The sequence below is a fragment of the Podarcis cretensis genome (assembly GCF_951804945.1).
Source record: "Podarcis cretensis genome assembly, chromosome: 6".
Taxonomy (NCBI): Eukaryota; Metazoa; Chordata; class Lepidosauria; order Squamata; family Lacertidae; genus Podarcis; species Podarcis cretensis.
In genome coordinates this window covers 84,243,451-84,269,930 of record NC_137175.1, presented here as the reverse complement: position 1 = coordinate 84,269,930, position 26,480 = coordinate 84,243,451, and the positions used below count along the sequence as shown (strand labels likewise).

General features: G+C 42.1%; 1 protein-coding gene across 5 annotated transcripts in view; it reads left to right on the top strand.

Moving 5' to 3' along the window:
• Positions 1-3,255, top strand: part of CFH (complement factor H) — a 48,186-nt gene extending 44,931 nt beyond the window's left edge. For all 5 annotated transcript variants that reach the window (XM_079981170.1, XM_079981169.1, XM_079981168.1 and 2 more), the window contains 2 exons: positions 1,282-1,478; positions 2,758-3,255. In XM_079981170.1, the coding sequence (XP_079837296.1) occupies positions 1,282-1,478; positions 2,758-2,760 (200 nt within the window). In that variant the 3' untranslated portion in view covers positions 2,761-3,255. The remainder of the gene's footprint in view (positions 1-1,281; positions 1,479-2,757) is intronic.
• The last annotated feature ends 23,225 nt before the right edge of the window (positions 3,256-26,480 follow it).

The window sequence follows — 26,480 nt, the reverse complement described above, 5'->3', positions numbered from 1 at the left end:
CTGTTGGTGTACTTTTCGATCTGATGTTCACTAGCCTCTCTGTTTAAGCTAGTGGAGATGATCTGGGGAGTTGGACTGGAGAATCCCCAAGCACTTCATAGAATCATAGAGTTGAAAGAGACCCCAAGGGTCATCTAGTTTAAGCCCCTGCAATGCAGGAATCTCAGCATCCATGGCAGATGGCTATCCAACCTCTGCTTAAAAACATCAAGGAAGCAGAGTCCACAACCTCCCAAGGGAGGTGGAACAGCTCTTACTGTCAGAAAGCTTTTTCTGGTGTTTAGTCAGAATCTCCTTTCTTGTAACTTGAAGCCATTGGTTTGAGCCAGAGCAGGAAAAAACAAGCTTGTTCCCTCTCCCATGTGACAGCCCTTGCGATATTTGTGCTTGGAGACTTCATTTACATGCTGAGGCTGCATAGTCTAGACTGACTCAAGGACCTCATAGCTACCATGACAACAGCAGGGGTCTATCAGTACAATGTGGGCCCAAGTTATGTCATACCTTCAATTTGACCTTTGTCGTAAAGCAGATTGTGAATGTCCCATTGGTGGGAGCGGTTGTCACAGGTGGATTATGTCCTGGTGAAGTTGACTTTGTGGTAGCAGGTTTTCCCTGCAGGGGGGAGTAGGGGATCATTGGGATGGTCTGCCCATGGAAACCTATAGAACATGAGAGATTCCCTTTGCTCTGGGGGATTTCCCTACCAATGCTGTGAAGCCCCTAGCTTCCCTATGGAATGATGGGACAATGGAAGGACTGTCAATAAAATCACTACCAAGTGCCCTTTCTGTCATCCCACCAAAAAGGTCATGTTGGAATAAAAAGTGTTGAGGTCTTCTTGAATAACTTGGTAAACCACATACTGCTATATAATGTATAATAATATTGGTATTAGACCCCAATTCAGAAAGCACCCAATTAAATGTGGACTGCTACTGATGCTTTCTTCATGTTGGCTGATTCTCAACTCAGAAAATCCAAGGCTTGTGACTCCCAATTGGATTTAATGGGGGAAATATTCAAATTGCTATTTATTTATTCATTTGACAGAAGTCAATGAACTTTTAGGTATAGTAGGCCCCAAGCTTTACTTATTATTCCTCAGAGGAGACCCACTGATGGGACCACATTATCAATCTCAATTTATTTCAGTGGGTTTGACTGAGTATGACTAACTTTGGACACAATCCAAAGAGTTGTTGTTTTTTTGTTTTGGTCAAGTGAATTCCTCGTTGTCACATTAATCTCTTAGATGACATGATTTGTGCCTTTCTACAGCTCCTTGTACAGCAACTGAAGAAGATATGAATCAAAACAATATACAGCTGAAGTGGAAATACGCTAATAAAATCTATTCCACATCTGGAGACGTGACAGAGTTTGCCTGCAAAAGGGGCTTTTGGCCAGATCCATCCTCGCCTCCCTTCAGAGCCCAGTGTAGAGAGGGCAAGTTGGACTACCCAAGATGTATACCTGTAGGTACATTGCAGTTAAAGCATAATAACAGAAAATTCAACACACATAGCTGTGATTTTTGTTAAGCTATAGAAAGCAATGTGCATTACAAAATAAATGTCTTTGAAATTTTCTTGGTCTACAGCAGATTTTCGATTTCCCCCCCATCTATACCCGTTTTTCTCATCTCCCAGAGTAATCTCAGCTGGTATCATAAATACAGCAGCAGTGTGGTGTAGTAGTTAAGAGCAGTAGACTCATAATCTGGTGAACCGGGTTTGTGTCTCTGCTCCTCCACATGCAGCTGTTGGGTGACCTTGGGCTAGTCACACTTCTCTGAAGTCTCTCAGCCTCACTCACCTCACAGAGTGTTTGTTGTGGGGGAGGAAGGGAAAGGAGAATGTTAGCCACTTTGAGACTCCTTCAGGTAGTGATAAAGTGAGATATCAAATCCAAACTTCTCCTCCTCCTCCTCCTCCTCCTCCTCCTCCTCCTCCTCCTCCTCCTCTTCTTCTTCTTCTTCTTCTTCTTCTTCTTCTTCTTTGCGGTGCAAGACTGAGTCTGTATTAGCACCTGATTTCTGACTGGTTTTTCAAGTCCCCGCGATGGGGTGAGCTCCCATTTCTCGGTCCCTGCTCCTGCCAATCTAGCAGTTCGAAAGCACGTCAAAGTGCAAGTAGATAAATAGGTACCGCTCCAGCGGGAAGGTAAACAACGTTCCCATGCGCTGCTCTGGTTCGCCAGAAGTGGCTTAGTCATGCTGGCCACATGACCCAGAAAAACTGTCTGCAGACAAACGCCAGCTCCCTCGGCCTATAGAACAAGATGAGCACTGCAACCCCAGAATCATCCATGACTGGACTTAACTGTCAGGGGTCCTTTACCTTTTTTTTTTAACTTGGGTTGAGTCCAACCCTTTAAATTGGTGTTAAAGTTTACCTATCAATATCAGAAATGTTTGCCTAACAAGGCATATTTTGTACATGTGGAATGTGATTTTTAATGCCATCACTCACGGAAAATGATGTTTGACCTTTTATTGTAACACAGATAATTGGGAAAGTAATAATGGCATCAATGATTGTGCAATGGGGTTATCAGTGTCTGTCGAGTGACTCTAGACAAAAAAAATTGAAACCATCTTATAATTATTACATAGTGTTGCTTGCATATGGAACCAGTTTAATATAATAAAGTAACTGAAGACTCTTAGTAGGTATCTACACAAAGAATTATGTATGTATGTATGTATGTATGTATGTAACCTTACATTTTCATTGCTTTCTTTCTATTTAACAGTGACAACAGAAGTAATTGGAAGAAGCATACAGAAGACATTTTTAACCAGCACCTGATCTTCAAAATTCATTGATGATTTATTTTTAATATTATCAAATCAAGCTACTTCTTCACAAACACCAATAGATTTTCCCATGGATTATATGCAGCTGCTCACAAAGGATCATGGACCTAAAATTGGAAGCCTACTTCCTGGAAGACACACTTGTAACTTTAAAGGATTGATACAATGAGTATAGATGTAGGCCTGGTTCACTTACAATAAATTCTACTTGAAAGCATCGTGGAAAGTGTTATAGGAAGGAAAGAAATACACCAGGAGACAATAACCCGAGAGTTTTGTATAAACATTTCCAGCTCTGGACTTTTGAATTCTCAGTGAGGGCTAGCAGCTGTAAATAATACACTAGTTGTGTAAAACTGCAGTGAATTTTTGTAAGCTTGTAGGGCTATTATGTTCATTAAAAAATAAAAATAAAAGCACTTGTTTTAAAAAAATTGTGTCCTTTGTTAGTATATAATAAAAACGCATAGCATACAAATTATTGTTTTTTAATGTACTAGTAGCAAACTTACATAGCTGTGGGAGGAAACCCCATTGAGTACATTGAAACTTGCTTCTGGGTTAACGTTTATAGGATTGTAGTATTACAGAGGCGGATTTAGATCAGTGTGACTGGTTCTGCTGCACTGGACACTGAGCCTGGGGAATCACAGGGCATCGCAACGATGACATGGTGAATTGAACAGAACAGAAGGGGGGGTTGCTGAATTTGGGCCCCACATAGGACACTGCTGAAATCTGAAAGACCAAATTATGTCCCTGACTATTACTATTGCTTGTGAATATGCTCAGACAAGCGTATTGACCCTTTGGCATATTAACAGCCGCACAGATCGAGATATGTGGCTGCATTGGTGGCTACTGGAATTTGGAAGTAACGATCTGTTTCTTATGTCCTTAAATCCCAGTATTAACAAACCATGAAAGTATTTGTCAGATCAGCCTTTCTAGTCCTGTTTTCCACAGTAAGCACTCTGGCACTCCCATAATGCAAAAACATTATCTTGTGCATGTTCCCTAACTAGGGATAGATTTTGTTTCTTTTGCTTCTCTGTTTCCCAATCTTAAGTTCTCTTGCTCCCTTTATATATTTTGCTGTTTTATAAATGAATAATAAATAATAATCAAAATGAAAACAACAACCCAATAACACCCCCCCCCCCAAAAAAAACCCCCCACATTTTAAAAGGGTATAGGACAGTGGTAGCGAACCTTTTGGAGACAGAGTGCCCAAACTACAACCCAAAACCCACTAATTTATCGCAAAGTGCCAACACGGCAATTTAACATGACAAACCTAGACAGCATCTTAAAAAGCAGAGACATCAGCTTGCCGACAAAGGTCCGTATAGTTAAAGCTATGGTTTTCCCAGTAGTGATGTATGGAAGTGAGAGCTGGACCACAAAGAAGGCTGATTGCTGAAGAATTGGTGCTTTTGAATTATAGTGCTGGAGGAGACTCTTGAGAGTCCCATGGACTGCAAGAAGATCAAACCTTCCATTTTGAAAGAAATCAGCCCTGGGTGCTCACTGGAAGGACGGATCCTGAAACTGAGGCTCCAATACTTTGGCCACCTCATGAGAAGAGAAGACTCCCTGAAAATGACCCTGAAGTTGGGAAAGATTGAGGGCACAAGGAGAAGGGGACGGCAGAGGATGAGATGGTTGGACAGTGTTCTCGAAGCTAGCAACATGAGTCTGACCAAACTGCGAGAGGCAGTGGAAGACAGGAGTGCCTGGCGTGCTCTGGTCCATGGGGTCACGAAGAGTCGGACACAACTAAACGACTAAACAACAACAATAATTAATATACTGTTAAAAAACGAGCTTTTGTGGGGGGGCTGCCCTGAGTTGTTGAGCTTTTGGGGGGCATTGCCCAGAATTTTTTGGGGGGGAGTGCCAAGACTTGCAGAACTTGGGGGGGGGGCTTGTATCAATGTTGTTTTTTGGGGGTGGAACACTCACATGCATTATAAATACTTCCTGTGGCACACGGAGCAGACACAACACATAGTCTCAACAATCGCAGGCAGCAACCAATCACACGAACTACAGCCGCTGACTATCTCCTGCTTGCTGCAAAAAATCCCACCAATCGCTTGGGGGGGGGAGGCAGGAAAACACCTGCTTGGCGGCCAATAAACTGTCTCTAAGCTGCTGTGGAAGCCGCGCACTTGAGGGATCAGTTTACGCACGAGGAAATGTGGGGGGAAGTGGCTGCCCAATTTGAATACCCCAAACAACAGTACTGCTGGCACAATGACTCATGCCATAGGTTTGCCACCACTAGTATAGGATATCAGTCCTTGTCCACACCATTTCACATTTTTTGAAAATGAAAAAAACTGTTCATGCTAAACAAACCATTTTGCATCCAAAATTTGCCAGTGTATTTCAAGTCTCCTTTTTCCTAATAATGAACTTGGTGACCCTGTTCCTATCAGTTTGGCAGAGGAATGTTAAGCACCCATAGACAGAAGAATGACTACAGCTCATTTCATACATTCCAAAGCCACTTTTCACTCACACAAGTCACAAAGCATCTTACAAACAATAAATAACAATAACAGAATGCAACATCACAACATAAAACAAATAAAATAATTAACAAACCATCAGTAAAACAGTAAAACCATCAGTGAAACAATGCCCGCAGGTCACAGATTTCGCCAAAATCCCAAAAGTGTGTGATTCTCTCAAAAATGCCAAAAACCTGCAAATTGCCCCCTGCAAGGCTTTTTGGTGCAAACGCCGCGTTTCCAGGTAAGCTGAAAAATGAGCCCTCAGTGCCCAAAACGAGGGGTCACGGTCTTCGCCAAAATACTGACATTTCCCCACAGGTTAAAGTACTGAGGGCTGATTTTTTTGGTATATAATAAAACGTGCTTTTTGCATCACCAAACCATTCAGGGGAGCATTTGCAACAGTTTGGCACCATATTTGAGTGAATTTGATAATGTCAGATTTTTGAAATTGTGACCCCAGCGGGTTAGGGTTTTTTTCAAAAAAATGTTTTTCCGAATGTGAAAGTGTCGAGGGCATATTTCATGGCCTATGATAAAAACCCTTCTGTTTCCACTGCCACACCTCTCAGGGGAGAATTTAAAACTGTTTGGCACCATTTTTGACTGAATAGGGTAACGTCAGGTTCTTGCGGAAATTGTTTGGGATTTTTAAAAAAAAAAAAAATAATTCGCAGCATAAGGCATCAAGGCCTGATTTCTAAGCCTAGAATAAAAAACTTCCTCTTTCCCCCACCAAACCTTTCAGGGAAGCATTTTCAACAGTTTGGCACCATTTTTGAGTAAATGGGATGATGTCAGAATTTTAGTGCAATTCTGACCCCGCAGGTTAGGGATTTTTCCAAAAAAAGATTTTGTGCAGGTTAAGTAGTCGATGCTTGATTAATTAGCCTAGCATAAAAACCGTTCAGTTTCCCCCGCCAAACCTTTCAGGGGAGCAGTTTCAACAGTTTGGCACAATTTTTGAGTTATTTTGATGGCGTCAGTAATTTTGGTGAAATTCTGACCCCACGGGCTAAGGATTTTTTTAAAAAAAGATTTTCAGCAGCATCCGGAGTTGAGGCCTGATTTCTTAACCTAGGATAAAAACCCTTCTGTTTTAACTGCCAAACCTTTCAGGGGAGCGTTTGCAACAGTTTGGCACAATTTTGAGTGAATTGCATAAGGTCAATTTTTTTGTGAAATTCTGACACCCGGGGTCACAATTTCAGCAAAAATCTGGATTTCTCCAATTCACTCACAAATGGTGCCAAATGGTTGCAAATACTCCCCTGAAAGGTTAGGCGGCGGAAACAGAAGACTTTTACTGACAGGACAAGAAATCAACCCTCCACAACTTAAGCTTCGGAAAAAGATTTTTTTGAAAAAATCCCTAAGCCCCGGAGTCACAATTTCAACAAAAATCTGATATTCTGCAATTCACTAAAAAAAATGGGGCCCAGCTGTTGCAAATGCTCCCGTGAAAGCTATTTCAGTGGAAACAGATTTGGTTTTATCATGGAAAAAGAATTAGCCACGACGACTGAACTTGCGGAAAAACTTTTTTTTGAAGAAGTCCCTAACCCTAAGTGACAATTTCATCAAAAATCTGACGTTCTGCAATTCACTAAAAAATGGTGCCCAGATGTTGCAAATGCTCCCCTGAAAGGTTTTTCGGTGGAAACAGAAGGGTTTTTATCATCAGAAAAAGAATTAGCCCTCGACGACTGAACCTGCGGAAAAACTTTTTTTTTGAAAAAATCCCTAAGTCACAATTTCAGCAAAAATCTGACGTTCTGCAATTCACTCAAAAATGGTGCCCAGCTGTTGTGAATGCTCCCCTGAAAGGTTTTTCGGGGGAAACAGAAGGCGTTTTATCATCGGAAAAATAGTTAGCCCTCGACGACTGAACTTGCGTGTAATGGTTCTAGGGGTTGCTCGTGCGTAAATCGGTGCCACGCTTGGCTGAGTTACCGGGGTGAACCCTTTCTGTCCGGACAGCCACTCACCCGTGGCTGTCTAAATCGCTGGCAAAATCCGTCAGTGGGCGTTTCTTGAACTTCTTCCAGCAATGAAGCTCTTTGATGCCTAGTCTCCACCTACTCTCCGTGCGCAGAAGCCTTCTGCGCAGGGAGGGTGTGGGCAGCGGAGGACCCGTGCTCTCCCCGCTGGTCTCCGGTGAGGAGTCATGGAGCCACCTCCCCATCTGCCCCCCTTCTCCGCTAGTGTTACGCTGATTTCCTTCCCCAGAAGATGGGCTGCTTCTCTCCCTCCCGGTACGCTCTCTGAAATCCCTCTGGAGCCCTCCCTCTCCCTCTGGCTCCGATGGCAGTTCCCTGACATCCACCTCCTCCCCAGGACCCCCTCCACCCCCGGCGCGATTTTCTGATTCAACCTCGTCTCTTCCCTCGCCCGACGATGCGGGGAATCCCCTGAAGGAGCTGTCACCATCCTCTGAGGATTCAAGACCGTCTTCCCACCCACTCAGATCTCTTCCCGCAGGGTGGACCTCCCAGTCTGATTCTTCTCCCTCTGACACCTCCCCTCCCTCCTCTTCGGAGGCAGGAAAACCCACAAAGTCCCCTTCGACATCTGTGGTTCCAAATTCTTCCTTCCAGAATCTCGCTAGTGGTTTTGGCTTATCCGGGAACAAACTGTGGAATTCCTCCACCAGATAGCTGTCATTGATTGAATCAGCGGGGTCCCACGTGTTTTCTGACCTGGGTTCTCCCTCCCAAGCTACCAAGTACTCCACCTGGCGACCTCGCCACCTTGAATCGAGAATTTCCGTGGCTTGGTTGCGGTGTTCCCTCTCCTCTACCAGCGGGTGGGTGGTGACTCCTCCCTCCCGCCCCAGAAATTCCCGCCCCTCCCTGTACGGTGAAAGTAGGGACCTATGAAACACCGGATGTATCTTCATGCTGTCAGGCATGTTGAGTTTTAATGCCACTGGGTTCATCTGCTGTGTTACCTCAAAAGGCCCCAGCTGCCTCGGCTGCAACTTCTTGCACCCTCCCTTTAGGGATAACCCTTGGGTTGACAACCACACCCGGTCTCCCACCTGTATGGCCTCCCCTCCTGATGGTGCTTGTCCGCCTGCCTCTTGTAAACTTCCTTGGCCTGCTCCAAGTTCATCTTGAGTTGCTGGTGCAAGGCCTCCATTTCTTCTACAAACTGCTCAGCCACTCCATCCTTCCTCCCCCCTCACCGGGAAGGCCCTGGGGTGACACCCATAATTGGCCATGAACGGGCTCATTCCCGTGGACACATGTTCAGCGTTATTGTACGCAAATTTAGCCAACACTAGTTTCTCTACCCAATCGTTCTGTCTCTCGCTGACGTAGCAGCGTAGGTATTGCTGGGGTATACCGTTTGCACTTTCTGCTTGTCCGTTGGTTTCTGGGTGCCTCGCCGTCGAGAAGCCCACCTTGACCTGCAGCAAGCTCATGAGCTTCCTCCAGAACCTGGAAGTAAATTGTTTCCTGCGATCTGAGATTACCCTCAAGGGAGCCCCATGCAGCCTGAAAATGTGATCCACAAACAACCTGGCTGTCTCCTCTGCGGTCACCGCATGTGAGCAAGCTATGAAATGGCACATTTTTGTCAGTAGATCGACTACTACCATGACTGCTGTCTTCCCCCTTGACTTCGGCAAATCTGTCATAAAATCAATGGACACCACCTCCCAGGGCCTTTCCGGTGTAGGTAAGGGTTCCAGTAAACCTGCGGGGGCAGCCCTCTCCCCCTTTGCCCTCTGGCATCGGTCGCACCCCCGTACATATTCCCGTACGTCTTCCCTCACCTTCGGCCACCAGAACTGCCTGGTGACGAGCAGCATGGTCTTGTGCTGTCCAAAGTGCCCAGCTGTTGGGTTGTCATGGAGTTGTTTAAGTACCTTCCCCCTCAAGGTCTCCCCCGGTACATACAGTGCCCCCTTATAGTACAGTAGCCCTTCCTTTTCCTCAAACCCTCCATGGTCTTCCCTTCCGTCCCCGCGTTCCCTGATTTTCGCTTGAGCGAACACGTCATCTCTAGTAAGCCCTGCCAGTTCTCGTTTCCCAACCAATGCTCCCAGACACACCCATCAGTCCTCGGGAAACACGTGCCGGATCTCTGGTGGTCCCTCTCCTTCCATGTACTGGGAGAGAGCATCTGCTCTTATGTTTTCCTCTCCCGGTACGTATCTGATCTCGAAGCCGCGCAAATGCTGTTGCAAATGCTCCACAGAAATGTTGCCCAGCTCTTGCAAATGCTCCCCAAAAATATTTTTCAGTGGAAACAGAACAAGGACAAGAAATCAGCCCTCAATGACTAAACTTGCGGAAAAACCTTTTTTTGAAAAAATCCCTAAGCCCCGGGGGTCACATTTTCAGCAAAAATCTGACGTTCTGCAATTCACTCCAAAATGGGGCCAAACTGTTGCAAATGCTCCCCTGAGAGGTTTTTCGGTCGAAACAGAAGGCTTTTTATCATCGGAAAAAGAATTAGCCCTAGATAACTTAACCGGCAGAAAAAGGTTTTTTTTTAAAAAAAAAAAATCCCTAAGCCCTAGGGTCACCATTTCAGCAAAATCCTGACGTTCTGCAATTCACTCACAAACGGTGCCAAACCGTTGAAAATGCTCCCCAGAAATGTTGCCCAGCTCTTTTCGGTAGAAACAGAAGGGAAAAAGAATTATCCCATCATCGAAGAAAGAATTAGCCCTCAACGACTGAATTTGAGGAAAATCTTTTTTTTGAAAAATCCCTAAGTCGCATGGTCACAATTTCATAAAAAATCTCACTTTCGGCAATTCACTCAAAAATGGTGGCAAACGGTTGCAAATGGTCCCCTGAAAGGTTTGACGGTCGAAATAGAAGGCTTTTTATCACAGGACAAGAAATCTGCCCTTGACATCTTCACCAGCAGAAAAAGATTTTTTTAAAAAAAAAACTCCCTAAGCCCCGGGTTCACAATTTCATAAAAAATCTGACTTTCTGCAATTCACTCAAAAATGGTGCAAAACGGTTGCCAATACTCCCCTGAAAGGTTTGACGGACTAAACCGAAGACTTTTTATCACAGGAAAAGAAATCAGCCCTCGACAACTTCACCGGCAGAATAAGGGTTTTTTTGAAAAAAATCCCTAAGCCCCGGGGTCACAATTTCATAAAAAATCTCACTTTCGGCAATTCACTCAAAAATGGTGCCAAACGGTTGCCAAGGCTCCTTTGAGAGTTTTGGCGGACGAAACTGAAGGCTTTTTATCACAGGAAAAGAAATCAGCCCTCGACAACTTCACCGGCAGAAAAAGGTTTTTTTGAAAAAATCCCTAAGCCCCAGGTTCACAATTTCATAAAAAATCTCACTTTCGGCAATTCACTCAAAAATGGTACCAAACGGATGCTAATGGTCCCCCGAAAGGTTTAATGGTCTACACAGAAGTCTTTTTATCACAGGAAAGGAAATCAGGCTTCGACCACTTCACCGGCAGAAAAAGATTTTTTTGAAAAAATCCCTAAGGCCCGGGGTCACAATTTCATAAAAAATCTCACTTTCGGCAATTCACTCAAAAATGGTACCAAACGGATGCTAATGCTCTCCTGAAATGTTTGACGGTCTAAACAGAAGGCTTTTCATCACAGGAAAAGAAATCAGCCCTTGACAACTTAATCGGCAGAAAAAGATTTTTTTAAAAAAAATCCTTAAGCCCCGGGGTCACAATTTCATAAAAAATCTCACTTTCGGCAATTCACTAAAAAATGGTGCCAAACGGTTGCCAAGGCTCCCCTGAAAGGTTTGACGGTCTAAACAGAAGTCTTTTTATCACAGGAAAGGAAATCAGCCCTTGACAACTTAATCAGCAGAAAAATATTTTTTTTAAAAAAAATCAATTTCATAAAAAATCTGACTTTCAGCAATTAACTCAAAAATGGTGCCAAATGGTTGCAAATGGTCCCCCGAAAGGTTTAACGGTCTAAACAGAAGGCTTTTTATCACAGGAAAGGAAATCACGCTTCAACCACTTAACCGGCAGAAAAAGATTTTTTTGAAAAAATCGCTAAGCCCCGGGGTCACAATTTCATAAAAAATCTCACTTTCAGCAATTCACTCAAAAATGGTGCCAAACGGTTGCAAATGCTCGCCTGAAAGGGCGGCACAAAAAAATTGACTTTTGGCAAAGCACTCAAAAATGGTGCCAAATGGTTGCAATTGCCCCCCTGAGAGTTTTGGCGGTCTAAACAGAAGGCTTTTTATCACAGGAAAAGAAATCAGCCCTCGACAACTTAATCAGCAGAAAAAGATTTTTTTAAAAAAAATCCCTAAGCCCCGGGGTCACAATTTCAGCAAAAATCTGACTTTTGGCAATTCACTAAAAAATGGTGGCAAACGGTTGCCAAGGCTCCCCTGAAAGGTTTGACAGTCTAAACAGAAGTCTTTTTATCACAGGAAAAGAAATCAGACTTCGACCACTTCACTGGCAGAAAAAGATTTTTTTGAAAAAATCCCTAAGCCCCGGGGTCACAATTTCATAAAAAATCTGAGTTTTGGAAATTCACTAAAAAATGGTGCCAAACGGTTGCACATGCTCCCATGAATGGTTTGACGTTCTAAACAGAAGTCTTTTTATCACAGCAAAGGAAATCAGCCCTCAACAACTTAATCTGCAGAAAAAGATGTTTTTGAAAAAATCCCTAAGCCCCGGGGTCACAATTTCATAAAAAATCTCACTTTCGGCAATTCACTCAAAAATGGTGCCAAACGGTTGCACATGCTCCCATGAATGGTTTGACGGTCTAAACAGAAGTCTTTTTATCACAGCAAAGGAAATCAGCCCTCAACAACTTAATCTGCAGAAAAAGATTTTTTTGAAAAAATCCCTAAGCCCCATGGTCACAATTTCATAAAAAATCTCACTTTCGGCAATTCACTCAAAAATGGTGCCAAACGGTTGCAAATGCTCCCCTGAAAGGGCAGCACAAAAAATCTGACTTTCGGCAAAGCACTCAAAAATGGTACCAAATGGTTGCAATTGCCCCCCTGAGAGTTTTGGCGGTCTAAACAGAAGGCTTTTTATCACAGGAAAAGAAATCAGCCCTCGAAAACTTAACCGGCAGAAAAGGGTTTTTTTTAAAAAAAATCCCTAAGCCCCGGAGTCACAATTTCATAAAAAATGTGACTTTTGGAAATTCACTAAAAAATGGTGCCAAACGGTTGCAAGGCTCTCCTGAAAGGTTTGATGGTCTAAACAGAAGGCTTTTTATCACAGGAAATTAATCAGCCCTTGAGAACTTAATCGGCAGAAAAAGATTTTTTTAAAAAAATCCCTAAGCCCCGGGGTCACAATTTCATAAAAAAATCTGACTTTTGGAAATTCACTAATAAATGGTGCCAAACGGTTGCCAAGGCTCCCTGAAAGGTTTGACGGTCTAAAGAGAAGGCTTTTTATCACAGGAAGAGAAATCAGCCCTTGACAACTTAATCGGCAGAAAAAGATTTTTTATAAAAAAAAATCCCTAAGCCCCGGGGTCACAATTTCATAAAAAATCTGACTTTCGGCAATTAACTCAAAAATGGTGCCAAACGGTTGCAAATGCACCCCTGAAAGGGGAGCACAAAAAATCTGACTTTCGGCAAAGCACTCAAAAATCGTGCCAAATGGTTGCAATTGCCCCCCTGAGAGTTTTGGCGGTCTAAACAGAAGGCTTTTTATCACAGGAAAGGAAATTACACTTCGAACACTTAACCGGCATAAAAAGATTTTTTTGAAAAAATCCCTATTTTTGAAAAAAATCACAATTTCTTCAAAAATCAGACTTTCTGCAATTCACTCAAAAATGGTGCCAAAGGGTTGCAAATGCTCCCATGAATGGTTTGACGGTCTAAACATAAGGCTTTTTATCACATGAAAGGAAATCATGCTTCAAAAACTTAACCGACAGAAAAAGATTCTTTTAAAAAAATCCCTAAGCCCCGGGGTCACAATTTCATAAAAAATCTGACTTTTGGAAATTCACTAAAAAATGGTGCCAAACGGTTGCAAATGCTCCCCTGAAAGGGCAGCACAAAAAATCTGACTTTTGGCAATTCACTAAAAAATGGTGGCAAACGGTTGCCAAGGCTCCCCTGAAAGGTTTCACGGTCTAAACAGAAGTCTTTTTATCACAGGCAAAGAAATTAGACTTCGACCACTTCACTGGCAGAAAAAGATTTTTTTGAAAAAATCCCTAAGCCCCGGGGTCACAATTTCATAAAAAATCTGACTTTTGGAAATTCACTAAAAAAATGGTGCCAAACGGTTGCACATGCTCCCATGAATGGTTTGACGGTCTAAACAGAAGTCTTTTTATCATAGCAAAGGAAATCAGCCCTCGACAACTTAATCTGCAGAAAAAGATTTTTTTGAAAAAATCCCTAAGCCCCGGGGTCACAATTTCATAAAAAATCTCACTTTCGGCAATTCACTCAAAAATGGTGCCAAACGGTTGCAAATGCTCCCATGAATGGTTTGACCGTCTAAACAGAAGGCTTTTTATCATAGCAAAGGAAATCAGCCCTCGACAACTTAATCTGCAGAAAAAGATTTTTTTGAAAAAATCCCTAAGCCCCGGGGTCACAATTTCATAAAAAATCTCACTTTCAGCAATTCACTCAAAAATGGTGCCAAACGGTTGCAAATGCTCCCCTGAAAGGGCAGCACAAAAAATTTGACTTTTGGCAAAGCACTCAAAAATGTTGCCAAATGGTTGCAATTGCCCCAGTGAGAGTTTTGGCGGTCTAAACAGAAGGCTTTTTATCACAGGAAATTAATCAGCCCTTGAGAACTTAATCGGCAGAAAAAGATTTTTTTTAAAAAAATCCCTAAGCCCCGGGGTCACAATTTCATAAAAAAATCTGACTTTTGGGAATTCACTAATAAATGGTGCCAAACGGTTGCCAAGGCTCCCTGAAAGGTTTGACGGTCTAAACAGAAGGCTTTTTATCACAGGAAGAGAAATCAGCCCTTGACAACTTAATCGGCAGAAAAAGATTTTTTATAAAAAAAAATCCCTAAGCCCCGGGGTCACAATTTCATAAAAAATCTGACTTTCGGCAATTAACTCAAAAATGGTGCCAAACGGTTGCAAATGCACCCCTGAAAGGGGAGCACAAAAAATCTGACTTTCGGCAAAGCACTCAAAAATCGTGCCAAATGGTTGCAATTGCCCCCCTGAGAGTTTTGGCGGTCTAAACAGAAGGCTTTTTATCACAGGAAAGGAAATTACACTTCGAACACTTAACCGGCATAAAAAGATTTTTTTGAAAAAATCCCTATTTTTGAAAAAAATCACAATTTCTTCAAAAATCAGACTTTCTGCAATTCACTCAAAAATGGTGCAGAAGGGTTGCAAATGCTCCCATGAATGGTTTGACGGTCTAAACATAAGGCTTTTTATCACATGAAAGGAAATCATGCTTCAAAAACTTAACCGACAGAAAAAGATTCTTTTAAAAAAATCCCTAAGCCCCGGGGTCACAATTTCATAAAAAATCTGACTTTTGGAAATTCACTAAAAAATGGTGCCAAACGGTTGCAAATGCTCCCCTGAAAGGGCAGCACAAAAAATCTGACTTTTGGCAATTCACTAAAAAATGGTGGCAAACGGTTGCCAAGGCTCCCCTGAAAGGTTTCACGGTCTAAACAGAAGTCTTTTTATCACAGGCAAAGAAATTAGACTTCGACCACTTCACTGGCAGAAAAAGATTTTTTTGAAAAAATCCCTAAGCCCCGGGGTCACAATTTCATAAAAAATGTGACTTTTGGAAATTCACTTAAAAATGGTGCCAAACGGTTGCACATGCTCCCATGAATGGTTTGACGGTCTAAACAGAAGGCTTTTTATCACAGGAAAGGAAATCACGCTTCAACCACTTAACCGGCAGAAAAAGATTTTTTTGAAAAAATCGCTAAGCCCCGGGGTCACAATTTCATAAAAAATCTCACTTTCAGCAATTCACTCAAAAATGGTGCCAAACGGTTGCAAATGCTCCCCTGAAAGGGCAGCACAAAAAATTTGACTTTTGGCAAAGCACTCAAAAATGTTGCCAAATGGTTGCAATTGCCCCCCTGAGAGTTTTGGCGGTCTAAACAGAAGGCTTTTTATCACAGGAAAAGAAATCAGCCCTCGACAACTTAATCGGCAGAAAAAGATTTTTTTTAAAAAAAATCCCTAAGCCCCGGGGTCACAATTTCATAAAAAATCTGACTTTTGGCAATTCACTCAAAAATGGTACCAAACGGTTGCAAATGCTCTCCTGAAAGGTTTCACAGTCTAAACAGAAGGCTTTTTATCACAGGAAAAGAAATCAGCCCTCGACAACTTAATCTGCATAAAAAGATTTTTTTGAAAAAATCCCTAAGCCCCGGGGTCACAATTTCATAAAAAATCTCACTTTCGGCAATTCACTCAAAAATGGTGCCAAACGGTTGCAAATGCACCCCTGAAAGGAGAGCACAAAAAATCTGACTTTCGGCAAAGCACTCAAAAATGGTGCCAAATGGTTGCAATTGCCCCCCTGAGAGTTTTGGAGGTCTAAACAGAAGGCTTTTTATCACAGGAAAGGAAATCACGCTTCAACCACTTAACCGGCAGAAAAAGATTTTTTTGAAAAAATCGCTAAGCCCCGGGGTCACAATTTCATAAAAAATCTCACTTTCAGCAATTCACTCAAAAATGGTGCCAAACGGTTGCAAATGCTCGCCTGAAAGGGCGGCACAAAAAAATTGACTTTTGGCAAAGCACTCAAAAATGGTGCCAAATGGTTGCAATTGCCCCCCTGAGAGTTTTGGCAGTCTAAACAGAAGGCTTTTTATCACAGGAAAAGAAATCAGCCCTCGACAACTTAATCAGCAGAAAAAGATTTTTTTAAAAAAAATCCCTAAGCCCCGGGGTCACAATTTCAGCAAAAATCTGACTTTTGGCAATTCACTAAAAAATGGTGGCAAACGGTTGCCAAGGCTCCCCTGAAAGGTTTGACAGTCTAAACAGAAGTCTTTTTATCACAGGAAAAGAAATCAGACTGCGACCACTTCACTGGCAGAAAAAGATTTTTTTGAAAAAATCCCTAAGCCCCGGGGTCACAATTTCATAAAAAATCTGACTTTTGGAAATTCACTAAAAAATGGTGACAAACGGTTGCACATGCTCCCATGAATGGTTTGACGGTCTAAACAGAAGTCTTTTTATCACAGCAAAGGAAATCAGCCCTCAACAACTTAATCTGCAGAAAAAGATTTTTTATAAAAAAAAAATCCCTAAGCCCCATGGTCACAATTTCATAAAAAATCTCACTTTCGGCAATTCACTCAAAAATGGTGCCAAACGGTTGCAAATGCTCCCCTGAAAGGGCAGCACAAAAAATCTGACTTTCGGCAAGGCACTCAAAAATGGTGCCAAATGGTTGCAATTGCCCCCCTGAGAGTTTTGGCGGTCTAAACAGAAGGCTTTTTATCACAGGAAAAGAAATCAGCCCTCGAAAACTTAACCGGCAGAAAAGGGTTTTTTAAAAAAAAATCCCTAAGCCCCGGAGTCACAATTTCATAAAAAATGTGACTTTTGGAAATTCACTAAAAAATGGTGCCAAACGGTTGCAAGGCTCTCCTGAAAGGTTTGATGGTCTAAACAGAAGGCTTTTTATCACAGGAAGAGAAATCAGCCCTTGAGAACTTAATCGGCAGAAAAAGATTTTTTTGAAAAAAAAAAATCCCTAAGCCCCGGGGTCACAATTTCATAAAAAATCTGACTTTTGGAAATTCACTAAAAAATGGTGCCAAACGGTTGCACATGCTCCCATGAATGGTATGACAGTCTAAAAAGAAGTCTTTTTATCACAGCAAAGGAAATCAGCCCTCGACATTTTAATCTGCAGAAAAAGATTTTTTTGAAAAAATCCCTAAGCCCCGGGGTCACAATTTCATAAAAAATCTCACTTACGGCAATTCACTCAAAAATGGTGCCAAACGGTTGCAAATGCTCCCATGAATGGTTTGACGGTCTAAACAGAAGGCTTTTTATCACAGGAAAGGAAATCATGCTTCAACCACTTAACCGGCAGAAAAAGATTTTTTTGAAAAAATCGCTAAGCCACGGGGTCACAATTTCATAAAAAATCTCACTTTCAGCAATTCACTCAAAAATGGTGCCAAACGGTTGCAAATGCTCCCCTGAAAGGGCAGCACAAAAAATTTGACTTTTGGCAAAGCACTCAAAAATGTTGCCAAATGGTTGCAATTGCCCCCCTGAGAGTTTTGGCGGTCTAAACAGAAGGCTTTTTATCACAGGAAAAGAAATCAGCCCTCGACAATTTAATCGGCAGAAAAAGATTTTTTTTAAAAAAATCCCTAAGCCCCGGGGTCACAATTTCAGCAAAAATCTGACTTTTGGCAATTCACTAAAAAATGGTGGCAAACGGTTGCCAAGGCTCCCCTGAAAGGTTTGACAGTCTAAACAGAAGTCTTTTTATCACAGGAAGAGAAATCAGCCCTTGACAACTTCACTGGCAGAAAAAGATTTTTTATAAAAAAAAATCCCTAAACCCCGGGGTCACAATTTCATAAAAAATCTGCCTTTTGGAAATTCACTAAAAATGGTGCCAAACGGTTGCACATGCTCCCATGAATAGTTTGACGGTCTAAACAGAAGTCTTTTTATCACAGCAAAGGAAATCAGCCCTCAACAACTTAATCTGCAGAAAAAGATTTTTTTGAAGAAATCCCTAAGTCCCGGGGTCACAATTTCATAAAAAATCTGACTTTCGGCAATTAACTCAAAAATGGTGCCAAACGGTTGCAAATGCACCGCTGAAAGGGGAGCACAAAAAATATGACTTTCGGCAAAGCACTCAAAAATCGTGCCAAATGGTTGCAATTGCCCCCCTGAGAGTTTTGGCGGTCTAAACAGAAGGCTTTTTATCACAGGAAAAGAAATCAGCCCTCGAAAACTTAACCGGCAGAAAAGGGTTTTTTTTAAAAAAATGCCTAAGCCCCGGGGTCACAATTTCATAAAAAATCTGACTTTTGAAAATTCACTAAAAAAATGGTGCCAAACGGTTGCAAATGGTCCCCCGAAAGGTTTAACGGTCTGAACAGAAGGCTTTTTATCACAGGAAAAGAAATTAGACTTCGACCACTTCACTGGCAGAAAAAGATTTTTTTGAAAAAATCCCTAAGCCCCGGGGTCACAATTTCATAAAAAATCTGACTTTTGGAAATTCACTAAAAAATGGTGCCAAACGGTTGCACATGCTCCCATGAATAGTTTGACGGTCTAAACAGAAGTCTTTTTATCACAGCAAAGGAAATCAGCCCTCGACAACTTAATCTGCAGAAAAAGATTTTTTTGAAAAAATCCCTAAGCCCCGGGGTCACAATTTCATAAAAAATCTCACTTTCGGCAATTCACTCAAAAATGGTGCCAAACGGTTGCAAATGCTCCCCTGAAAGGGCAGCACAAAAAATCTGACTTTCGGCAAAGCACTCAAAAATGGTGCCAAATGGTTGCAATTGCCCCCCTGAGAGTTTTGGCGGTCTAAACAGAAGGCTTTTTATCACAGGAAAAGAAATCAGCCCTCGAAAACTTAACCGGCAGAAAAGGGTTTTTTTAAAAAAAATCCCTAAGCCCCGGAGTCACAATTTCATAAAAAATGTGACTTTTGGAAATTCACTAAAAAATGGTGCCAAACGGTTGCAAGGCTCCCCTGAAAGGTTTGATGGTCTAAACAGAAGGCTTTTTATCACAGGAAGAGAAATCAGCCCTTGAGAACTTAATCGGCAGAAAAAGATTTTTTTAAAAAAAATCCCTAAGCCCCGGGGTCACAATTTCATAAAAAAATCTGACTTTTGGAAATTCACTAATAAATGGTGCCAAACGGTTGCCAAGGCTCCCTGAAAGGTTTGACGGTCTAAACAGAAGGCTTTTTATCACAGGAAGAGAAATCAGCCCTTGACAACTTAATCGGCAGAAAAAGATTTTAAAAAAAAAAAAAATCCCTAAGCCCCGGGGTCACAATTTCATAAAAAATCTGACTTTTGGAAATTCACTTAAAAATGGTGCCAAACGGTTGCACATGCTCCCATGAATGGTTTGACGGTCTAAACAGAAGTCTTTTTATCACAGCAAAGGAAATCAGCCCTCGACATCTTAATCTGCAGAAAAAGATTTTTTTGAAAAAATCCCTAAGCCCCGGGGTCACAATTTCATAAAAAATCTCACTTACGGCAATTCACTCAAAAATGGTGCCAAACGGTTGCAAATGCTCCCATGAATGGTTTGACGGTCTAAACAGAAGGCTTTTTATCACAGGAAAGGAAATCATGCTTCAACCACTTAACCGGCAGAAAAAGATTTTTTTGAAAAAATCGCTAAGCCACGGGGTCACAATTTCATAAAAAATCTCACTTTCAGCAATTCACTCAAAAATGGTGCCAAACGGTTGCAAATGCTCCCCTGAAAGGGCAGCACAAAAAATTTGACTTTTGGCAAAGCACTCAAAAATGTTGCCAAATGGTTGCAATTGCCCCCCTGAGAGTTTTGGCGGTCTAAACAGAAGGCTTTTTATCACAGGAAAAGAAATCAGCCCTCGACAATTTAATCGGCAGAAAAAGATTTTTTTTAAAAAAATCCCTAAGCCCCGGGGTCACAATTTCAGCAAAAATCTGACTTTTGGCAATTCACTAAAAAATGGTGGCAAACGGTTGCCAAGGCTCCCCTGAAAGGTTTGACAGTCAAACAGAAGTCTTTTTATCACAGGAAGAGAAATCAGCCCTTGACAACTTCACTGGCAGAAAAAGATTTTTTTGAAAAAATCCCTAAACCCCGGGGTCACAATTTCATAAAAAATCTGCCTTTTGGAAATTCACTAAAAAATGGTGCCAAACGGTTGCACATGCTCCCATGAATAGTTTGACGGTCTAAACAGAAGTCTTTTTATCACAGCAAAGGAAATCAGCCCTCAACAACTTAATCTGCAGAAAAAGATTTTTTTGAAGAAATCCCTAAGTCCCGGGGTCACAATTTCATAAAAAATCTGACTTTCGGCAATTAACTCAAAAATGGTGCCAAACGGTTGCAAATGCACCGCTGAAAGGGGAGCACAAAAAATATGACTTTCGGCAAAGCACTCAAAAATCGTGCCAAACGGTTGCAAATGGTCCCCCGAAAGGTTTAACGGTCTGAACAGAAGGCTTTTTATCACAGGAAAATAAATTAGACTTCGACCACTTCACTGGCAGAAAAAGATTTTTTTGAAAAAATCCCTAAGCCCCGGGGTCACAATTTCATAAAAAATCTGACTTTTGGAAATTCACTAAAAAATGGTGCCAAACGGTTGCACATGCTCCCATGAATGGTTTGACGGTCTAAACAGAAGTCTTTTTATCACAGCAAAGGAAATCAGCCCTCGACAACTTAATCTGCAGAAAAAGATTTTTTTGAAAAAATCCCTAAGCCCCGGGGTCACAATTTCATAAAAAAATCTCACTTTCGGCAATTCACTCAAAAATGGTGCCAAACGGTTGCAAATGCTCCCCTGAAAGGGCAGCACAAAAAATCTGACTTTCGGCAAAGCACTCAAAAATGGTGCCAAATGGTTGCAATTGCCCCCCTGAGAGTTTTGGCGGTCTAAACAGAAGGCTTTTTATCACAGGAAAAGAAATCAGCCCTCAACAACTTAATCTGCAGAAAAAGATTTTTTTGAAAAAATCCCTAAGCCCCATGGTCACAATTTCATAAAAAATCTCACTTTCGGCAATTCACTCAAAAATGGTGCCAAACGGTTGCAAATGCTCCCCTGAAAGGGCAGCACAAAAAATCTGACTTTCGGCAAAGCACTCAAAAATGGTGCCAAATGGTTGCAATTGCCCCCCTGAGAGTTTTGGGGGTCTAAACAGAAGGCTTTTATCACAGGAAATTAATCAGCCCTTGACAACTTAACCGGCAGAAAACGATTTTTTTAAAAAAAATCCCTAAGCCCCGGGGTCACAATTTCATTAAAAAATCTGACTTTTGGAAATTCACTAATAAATGGTGCCAAATGGTTGCCAAGGCTCCCCTGAAAGGTTTGACGGTCTAAACAGAAGGCTTTTTATCACAGGAAGAGAAATCAGCACTTGACAAGTTAATCGGCAGAAAAAGATTTTTTTTAAAAAAAAATCCCTAAGCCCCATGGTCACAATTTCATAAAAAATCTCACTTTCGGCAATTCACTCAAAAATGGTGCCAAACGGTTGCAAATGCTCCCCTGAAAGGGCAGCACAAAAAATCTGACTTTCGGCAAAGCACTCAAAAATGGTGCCAAATGGTTGCAATTGCCCCCCTGAGAGTTTTGGCGGTCTAAACAGAAGGCTTTTTATCACAGGAAAAGAAATCAGCCCTCGAAAACTTAACCGGCAGAAAAGGGGTTTTTTAAAAAAAATCCATAAGCCCCGGAGTCACAATTTCATAAAAAATGTGACTTTTGGAAATTCACTAAAAAATGGTGCCAAACAGTTGCAAGGCTCTCCTGAAAGGTTTGATGGTCTAAACAGAAGGCTTTTTATCACAGGAAATTAATCAGCCCTTGAGAACTTAATCGGCAGAAAAAGATTTTTTTAAAAAAAAAATCCCTAAGCCCCAGGGTCACAATTTCATAAAAAATCTGACTTTCGGCAATTAACTCAAAAATGGTGCCAAACGGTTGCAAATGCACCCCTGAAAGGGGAGCACAAAAAATCTGACTTTCGGCAAAGCACTCAAAAATCGTGCCAAATGGTTGCAATTGCCCCCCTGAGAGTTTTGGCGGTCTAAACAGAAGGCTTTTTATCACAGGAAAGGAAATCACGCTTCGACCACTTAACCGGCATAAAAAGATTTTTTTTGAAAAAATCCCTATTTTTGAAAAAAATCACAATTTCTTCAAAAATCTGACTTTCTGCAATTCACTCAAAAATGGTGCCAAAGGGTTGCAAATGCTCCCATGAATGGTTTGACGGTCTAAACAGAAGGCTTTTTATCACATGAAAGGAAATCATGCTTCAAAAACTTAACCGGCAGAAAAAGATTCTTTTAAAAAAATCCCTAAACCCCGGGGTCACAATTTCATAAAAAATCTGACTTTTGGAAATTCACTAAAAAATGGTGCCAAACGGTTGCAAATGCTCCCCTGAAAGGGCAGCACAAAAAATCTGACTTTTGGCAATTCACTAAAAAATGGTGGCAAACGGTTGCCAAGGCTGCCCTGAAAGGTTTCACGGTCTAAACAGAAGTCTTTTTATCACAGCAAAGGAAATCAGCCCTCGACAACTTAATCTGCAGAAAAAGATTTTTTTGAAAAAATCCCTAAGCCAAGGGGTCACAATTTCATAAAAAAATCTCACTTTCGGCAATTCACTCAAAAATGGTGCCAAACGGTTGCAAATGCTCCCCTGAAAGGGCAGCACAAAAAATCTGACTTTCGGAAAAGCACTCAAAAATGGTGCCAAATGGTTGCAATTGCCCCCCTGAGAGTTTTGGCGGTCTAAACAGAAGGCTTTTTATCACAGGAAAAGAAATCAGCCCTCGAAAACTTAACCGGCAGAAAAGGGTTTTTTTTAAAAAAATCTCTAAGCCCCGGGGGTCACAATTTCATAAAAAATCTGACTTTTGGAAATTCCCTATAAAATGGTGCCAAACTGCTGCAAGGCTCCCCTGAGAGTTTTGGTGGTCCAAATTGAAGGCTTTTTATCACAGGAAAAGAAATCAGCCCTCGACAAATTAATCAGCAGAAAAAGATTTTTTTGAAAAAATCCCTAAGCCCCGGGGTTACAATTTCATAAAAAATCTGACTTTCTGCAATTCACTCAAAAATGGTGCCAAAGGGTTGCACATGCTCCCATGAATGGTTTGACGGTCTAAACAGAGTTCTTTTTATCACAGGAAAAGAAATCAGCCCTCGACAAATTAATCAGCAGAAAAAGATTTTTTTGAAAAAATCCCTAAGCCCCGGGGTTACAATTTCATAAAAAATCTGACTTTCTGCAATTCACTCAAAAATGGTGCCAAAGGGTTGCAAATGCTCAAATGAATGGTTTGACGGTCTAAACAGAAGTCTTTTATCACAGGAAAGGAAATCACGCTTCGACCACTTAACCGGCAGAGAAAGATTTTTTTGAAAAAATCCCTATGCCGCAGGGTCACAGTTTCATAAAAAATCTCACTTTCGGCAATTCACTCAAAAATGGTACCAAACGGTTGCTAATGCTCTCCTGAAAGGTTTGACGGTCTAAACAGAAGGATTTTTATCACAGGAAAAGAAATCAGCCCTCGACAACTTAATCGGCAGAAAAAGATTTTTTTAAAAAAATTCCCAAAGCCCTGGGGTCACAATTTCATAAAAAATCTGACTTTGGGAAATTCACTAAAAAAATGGTGCCAAACGGTTGCCAAGGCTCCCCTGAAAGGTTTGACGGTTTAAACAGAAGTCTTTTTATCACAGGAAAGGAAATCAGGCTTCGACCACTTCACCGGCAGAAAAAGATTTTTTTGAAAAAATCCCTAAGGCCTGGGGTCACAATTTCATAAAAAATCTCACTTTCGGCAATTCACTCAAAAATGGTGCCAAACGGTTCCAAATGCTCCGCTGAAAGGGGAGCACAAAAAATCTGAATTTCAGCAAAGCATTCAAAAATGGTGCCAAATGGTTGCAATTGCCCCCCTGAGAGTTTTGGCAGTCTAAACAGAAGGCTTTTTATCACAGGAAAGAAATCAGCCCTCGAAAACTTAACCGGCAGAAAAAGTTTTTTTAAAAAATAATCCCTAAGCCCCGGGGTCACAATTTCATAAAAAATCTGACTTTCTGCAATTCCCTCCGTGAAGAAGCCTTCCCAGACCCGCTGAAAGAGGCGGTTATTAAACCGCTTCTTAAAAAACCAGCTTTAGATGCGGCCACGATGGCTAATTATAGCCCAGTCTCAAATCTTCCATTCTTGGGCAGGGTGATTGAGCGAGTGGTTGCCGAACAACTCCAGGCCCGCCTGGAAGAAGCGGACCATTTGTATCCCTTCCAGTTGGGATTCAGGCCTCATCATGGGACTGAAACTGCCTTGGTCGCACTGGTTGATGATCTCTGGCGGGCTAGGGACAAAGGTGAGAGCTGTTTCCTAGTTCTGCTGGATCTCTCAGCGGTGTTTGATACCATCAACCATAACATCCTTCTGGACCGTCTTGAGGGGCTGGGAGCTGGGGGCATTGTCATACAGTGGTTCCGCTCCGTCCTCCTGGGCTGTGTTCAGAAAGTGGGGGTGGGGATGAGTGTTCAGACCCCTGGGCTCTCACTTGTGGGGTGCCTCAGGGTTCTGTCCTCTCCCCCATGCTTTTCAACATATACAGTTACAGATAGGTAGCCGTGTTGGTCTGCCATAGTCAAAACAAAATAAAAAAATTCCTTCCAGTAGCACCTTAAAGACCAACTAAGTTAGTTCTAGGTATGAGCTTTCGTGTGCATGCACACTTCTTCAGATACAACATTTACATGCAGCCACTGGGAGAGATCCTCAGGAGGTTTGGGCTGGGTGTTCATCAGTATGCGGATGATACCCAGCTCTACCTCTCTTTTAAATCAGAACCAGTGAAGGCGGTGAAGGTCCTGTGTGAGTGTCTGGAGGCGGTTGGAGGATGGATGGTGGCTAACAGATTGAGGTTGAATCCTGACAAGACAGAAGTACTGTTTTTGGGGAACAGGAGGCGGGCAGGTGTGGAGGATTCCCTGGTCCTGAATGGGGTAACTGTGCCCCTGAAGGATCAGGAGCGCAGCCTGGGAGTCATTTTGGACTCACAGCTGTCCATGGAGGCACAGGTCAAATCTGTATCCAGGGCAGCTGTTTACCAGCTCCATCTGGTACGTAGGCTGAGACCCTATCTGCCTGCAGACTGTCTTGCCAGAGTGGTACATGCTCTGGTTATCTCCCGCTTGGATTACTGCAATGCGCTCTAGGTGGGGCTACCTTTGAAGGTGACCCGGAAACTACAACTAATCCAGAATGCAGCAGCTAGACTGGTGACTGGGAGCGGCCGCCAAGACCATATAACACCGGTCTTGAAAGACCTACATTGGCTCCCAGTACGTTTCCGAGCACAATTCAAAGTGTTGGTGCTGACCTTTAAATCCGTAACGGCCTCGGTCCAGTATATCAGAAGGAGCATCTCCTCCTCCATTGTTCTGCCCGGACACTGAGGTCCAGCGCCGAGGGCCTTCTGGTGGTTCCCTCACTGCGAGAGGCCAAGTTACAGGGAACCAGGCAGAGGGCCTTCTCGGTAGTGGCGCCCGCCCTGTGGAACACCTTCCCATCAGATGTCAAAGCGATAAACATCTACCTGACATTCAGAAGACATCTGAAGGCAGCCCTGTTCAGGGAAGTTTTTAATATGTGACATTTTAGTGTACAGTGGTGCGACCCCTGTGGGCCGCTTGTGGCCCATGGGCCTTAGGCTATCTACCCCTGTTCTTTTGAAAAAATCCCTAAGGGGTCACAATTTGAGAAAAAATCTGACTTTCGGCAATTCACTCAAAAATGGTGCCAAACGTTTGCAAATGCTCCCCTGAAAGGTTTGGCGGTCAAAATAGAAGGCTTTTTATCACAGGACAAGAAATCAGCCCTCGACAACTTAACCAGTGGAAAAAGATTCTTTTGAAAAAATCCCTAAGCCCCGGGGTCACAATTTCAGCAAAAATCTGAATTTCTCCAATTCACTCTAAATTGGTGCCAAATGGTTGTGTCAATTGACCTGAATGTGTGTGAATTATTATAAATATAACACCACAGACAGGTTTTACTTTGCAGTGGGACTGTTTACTGCCACATCTTCAGAACTGGAAAAATCAAGTTATGTATTATATGCATGTTGAAAACTACTGGAAGACACCATATAATAAATCCACATATATAATGTGACTGTTTCCCTTTTCCAGTATGTGTGCAGTCGATAAAGTACTACTGTTTTTTAATCAAGACTTGCAAAACTATATTCTTAAGGCTTAAAAATGTGATAAAACTGATAGTTTCAAGAGCAGTAGCCTCCACACTGCAGCAAATACTAATTCAGGTTTTTTTTTTAAAAAAAAAAAAAATGCTTCATGTTCCACCAGGTGGAGTTGAAGAGATGTGAATGAAACAGCTACATCTCTTAC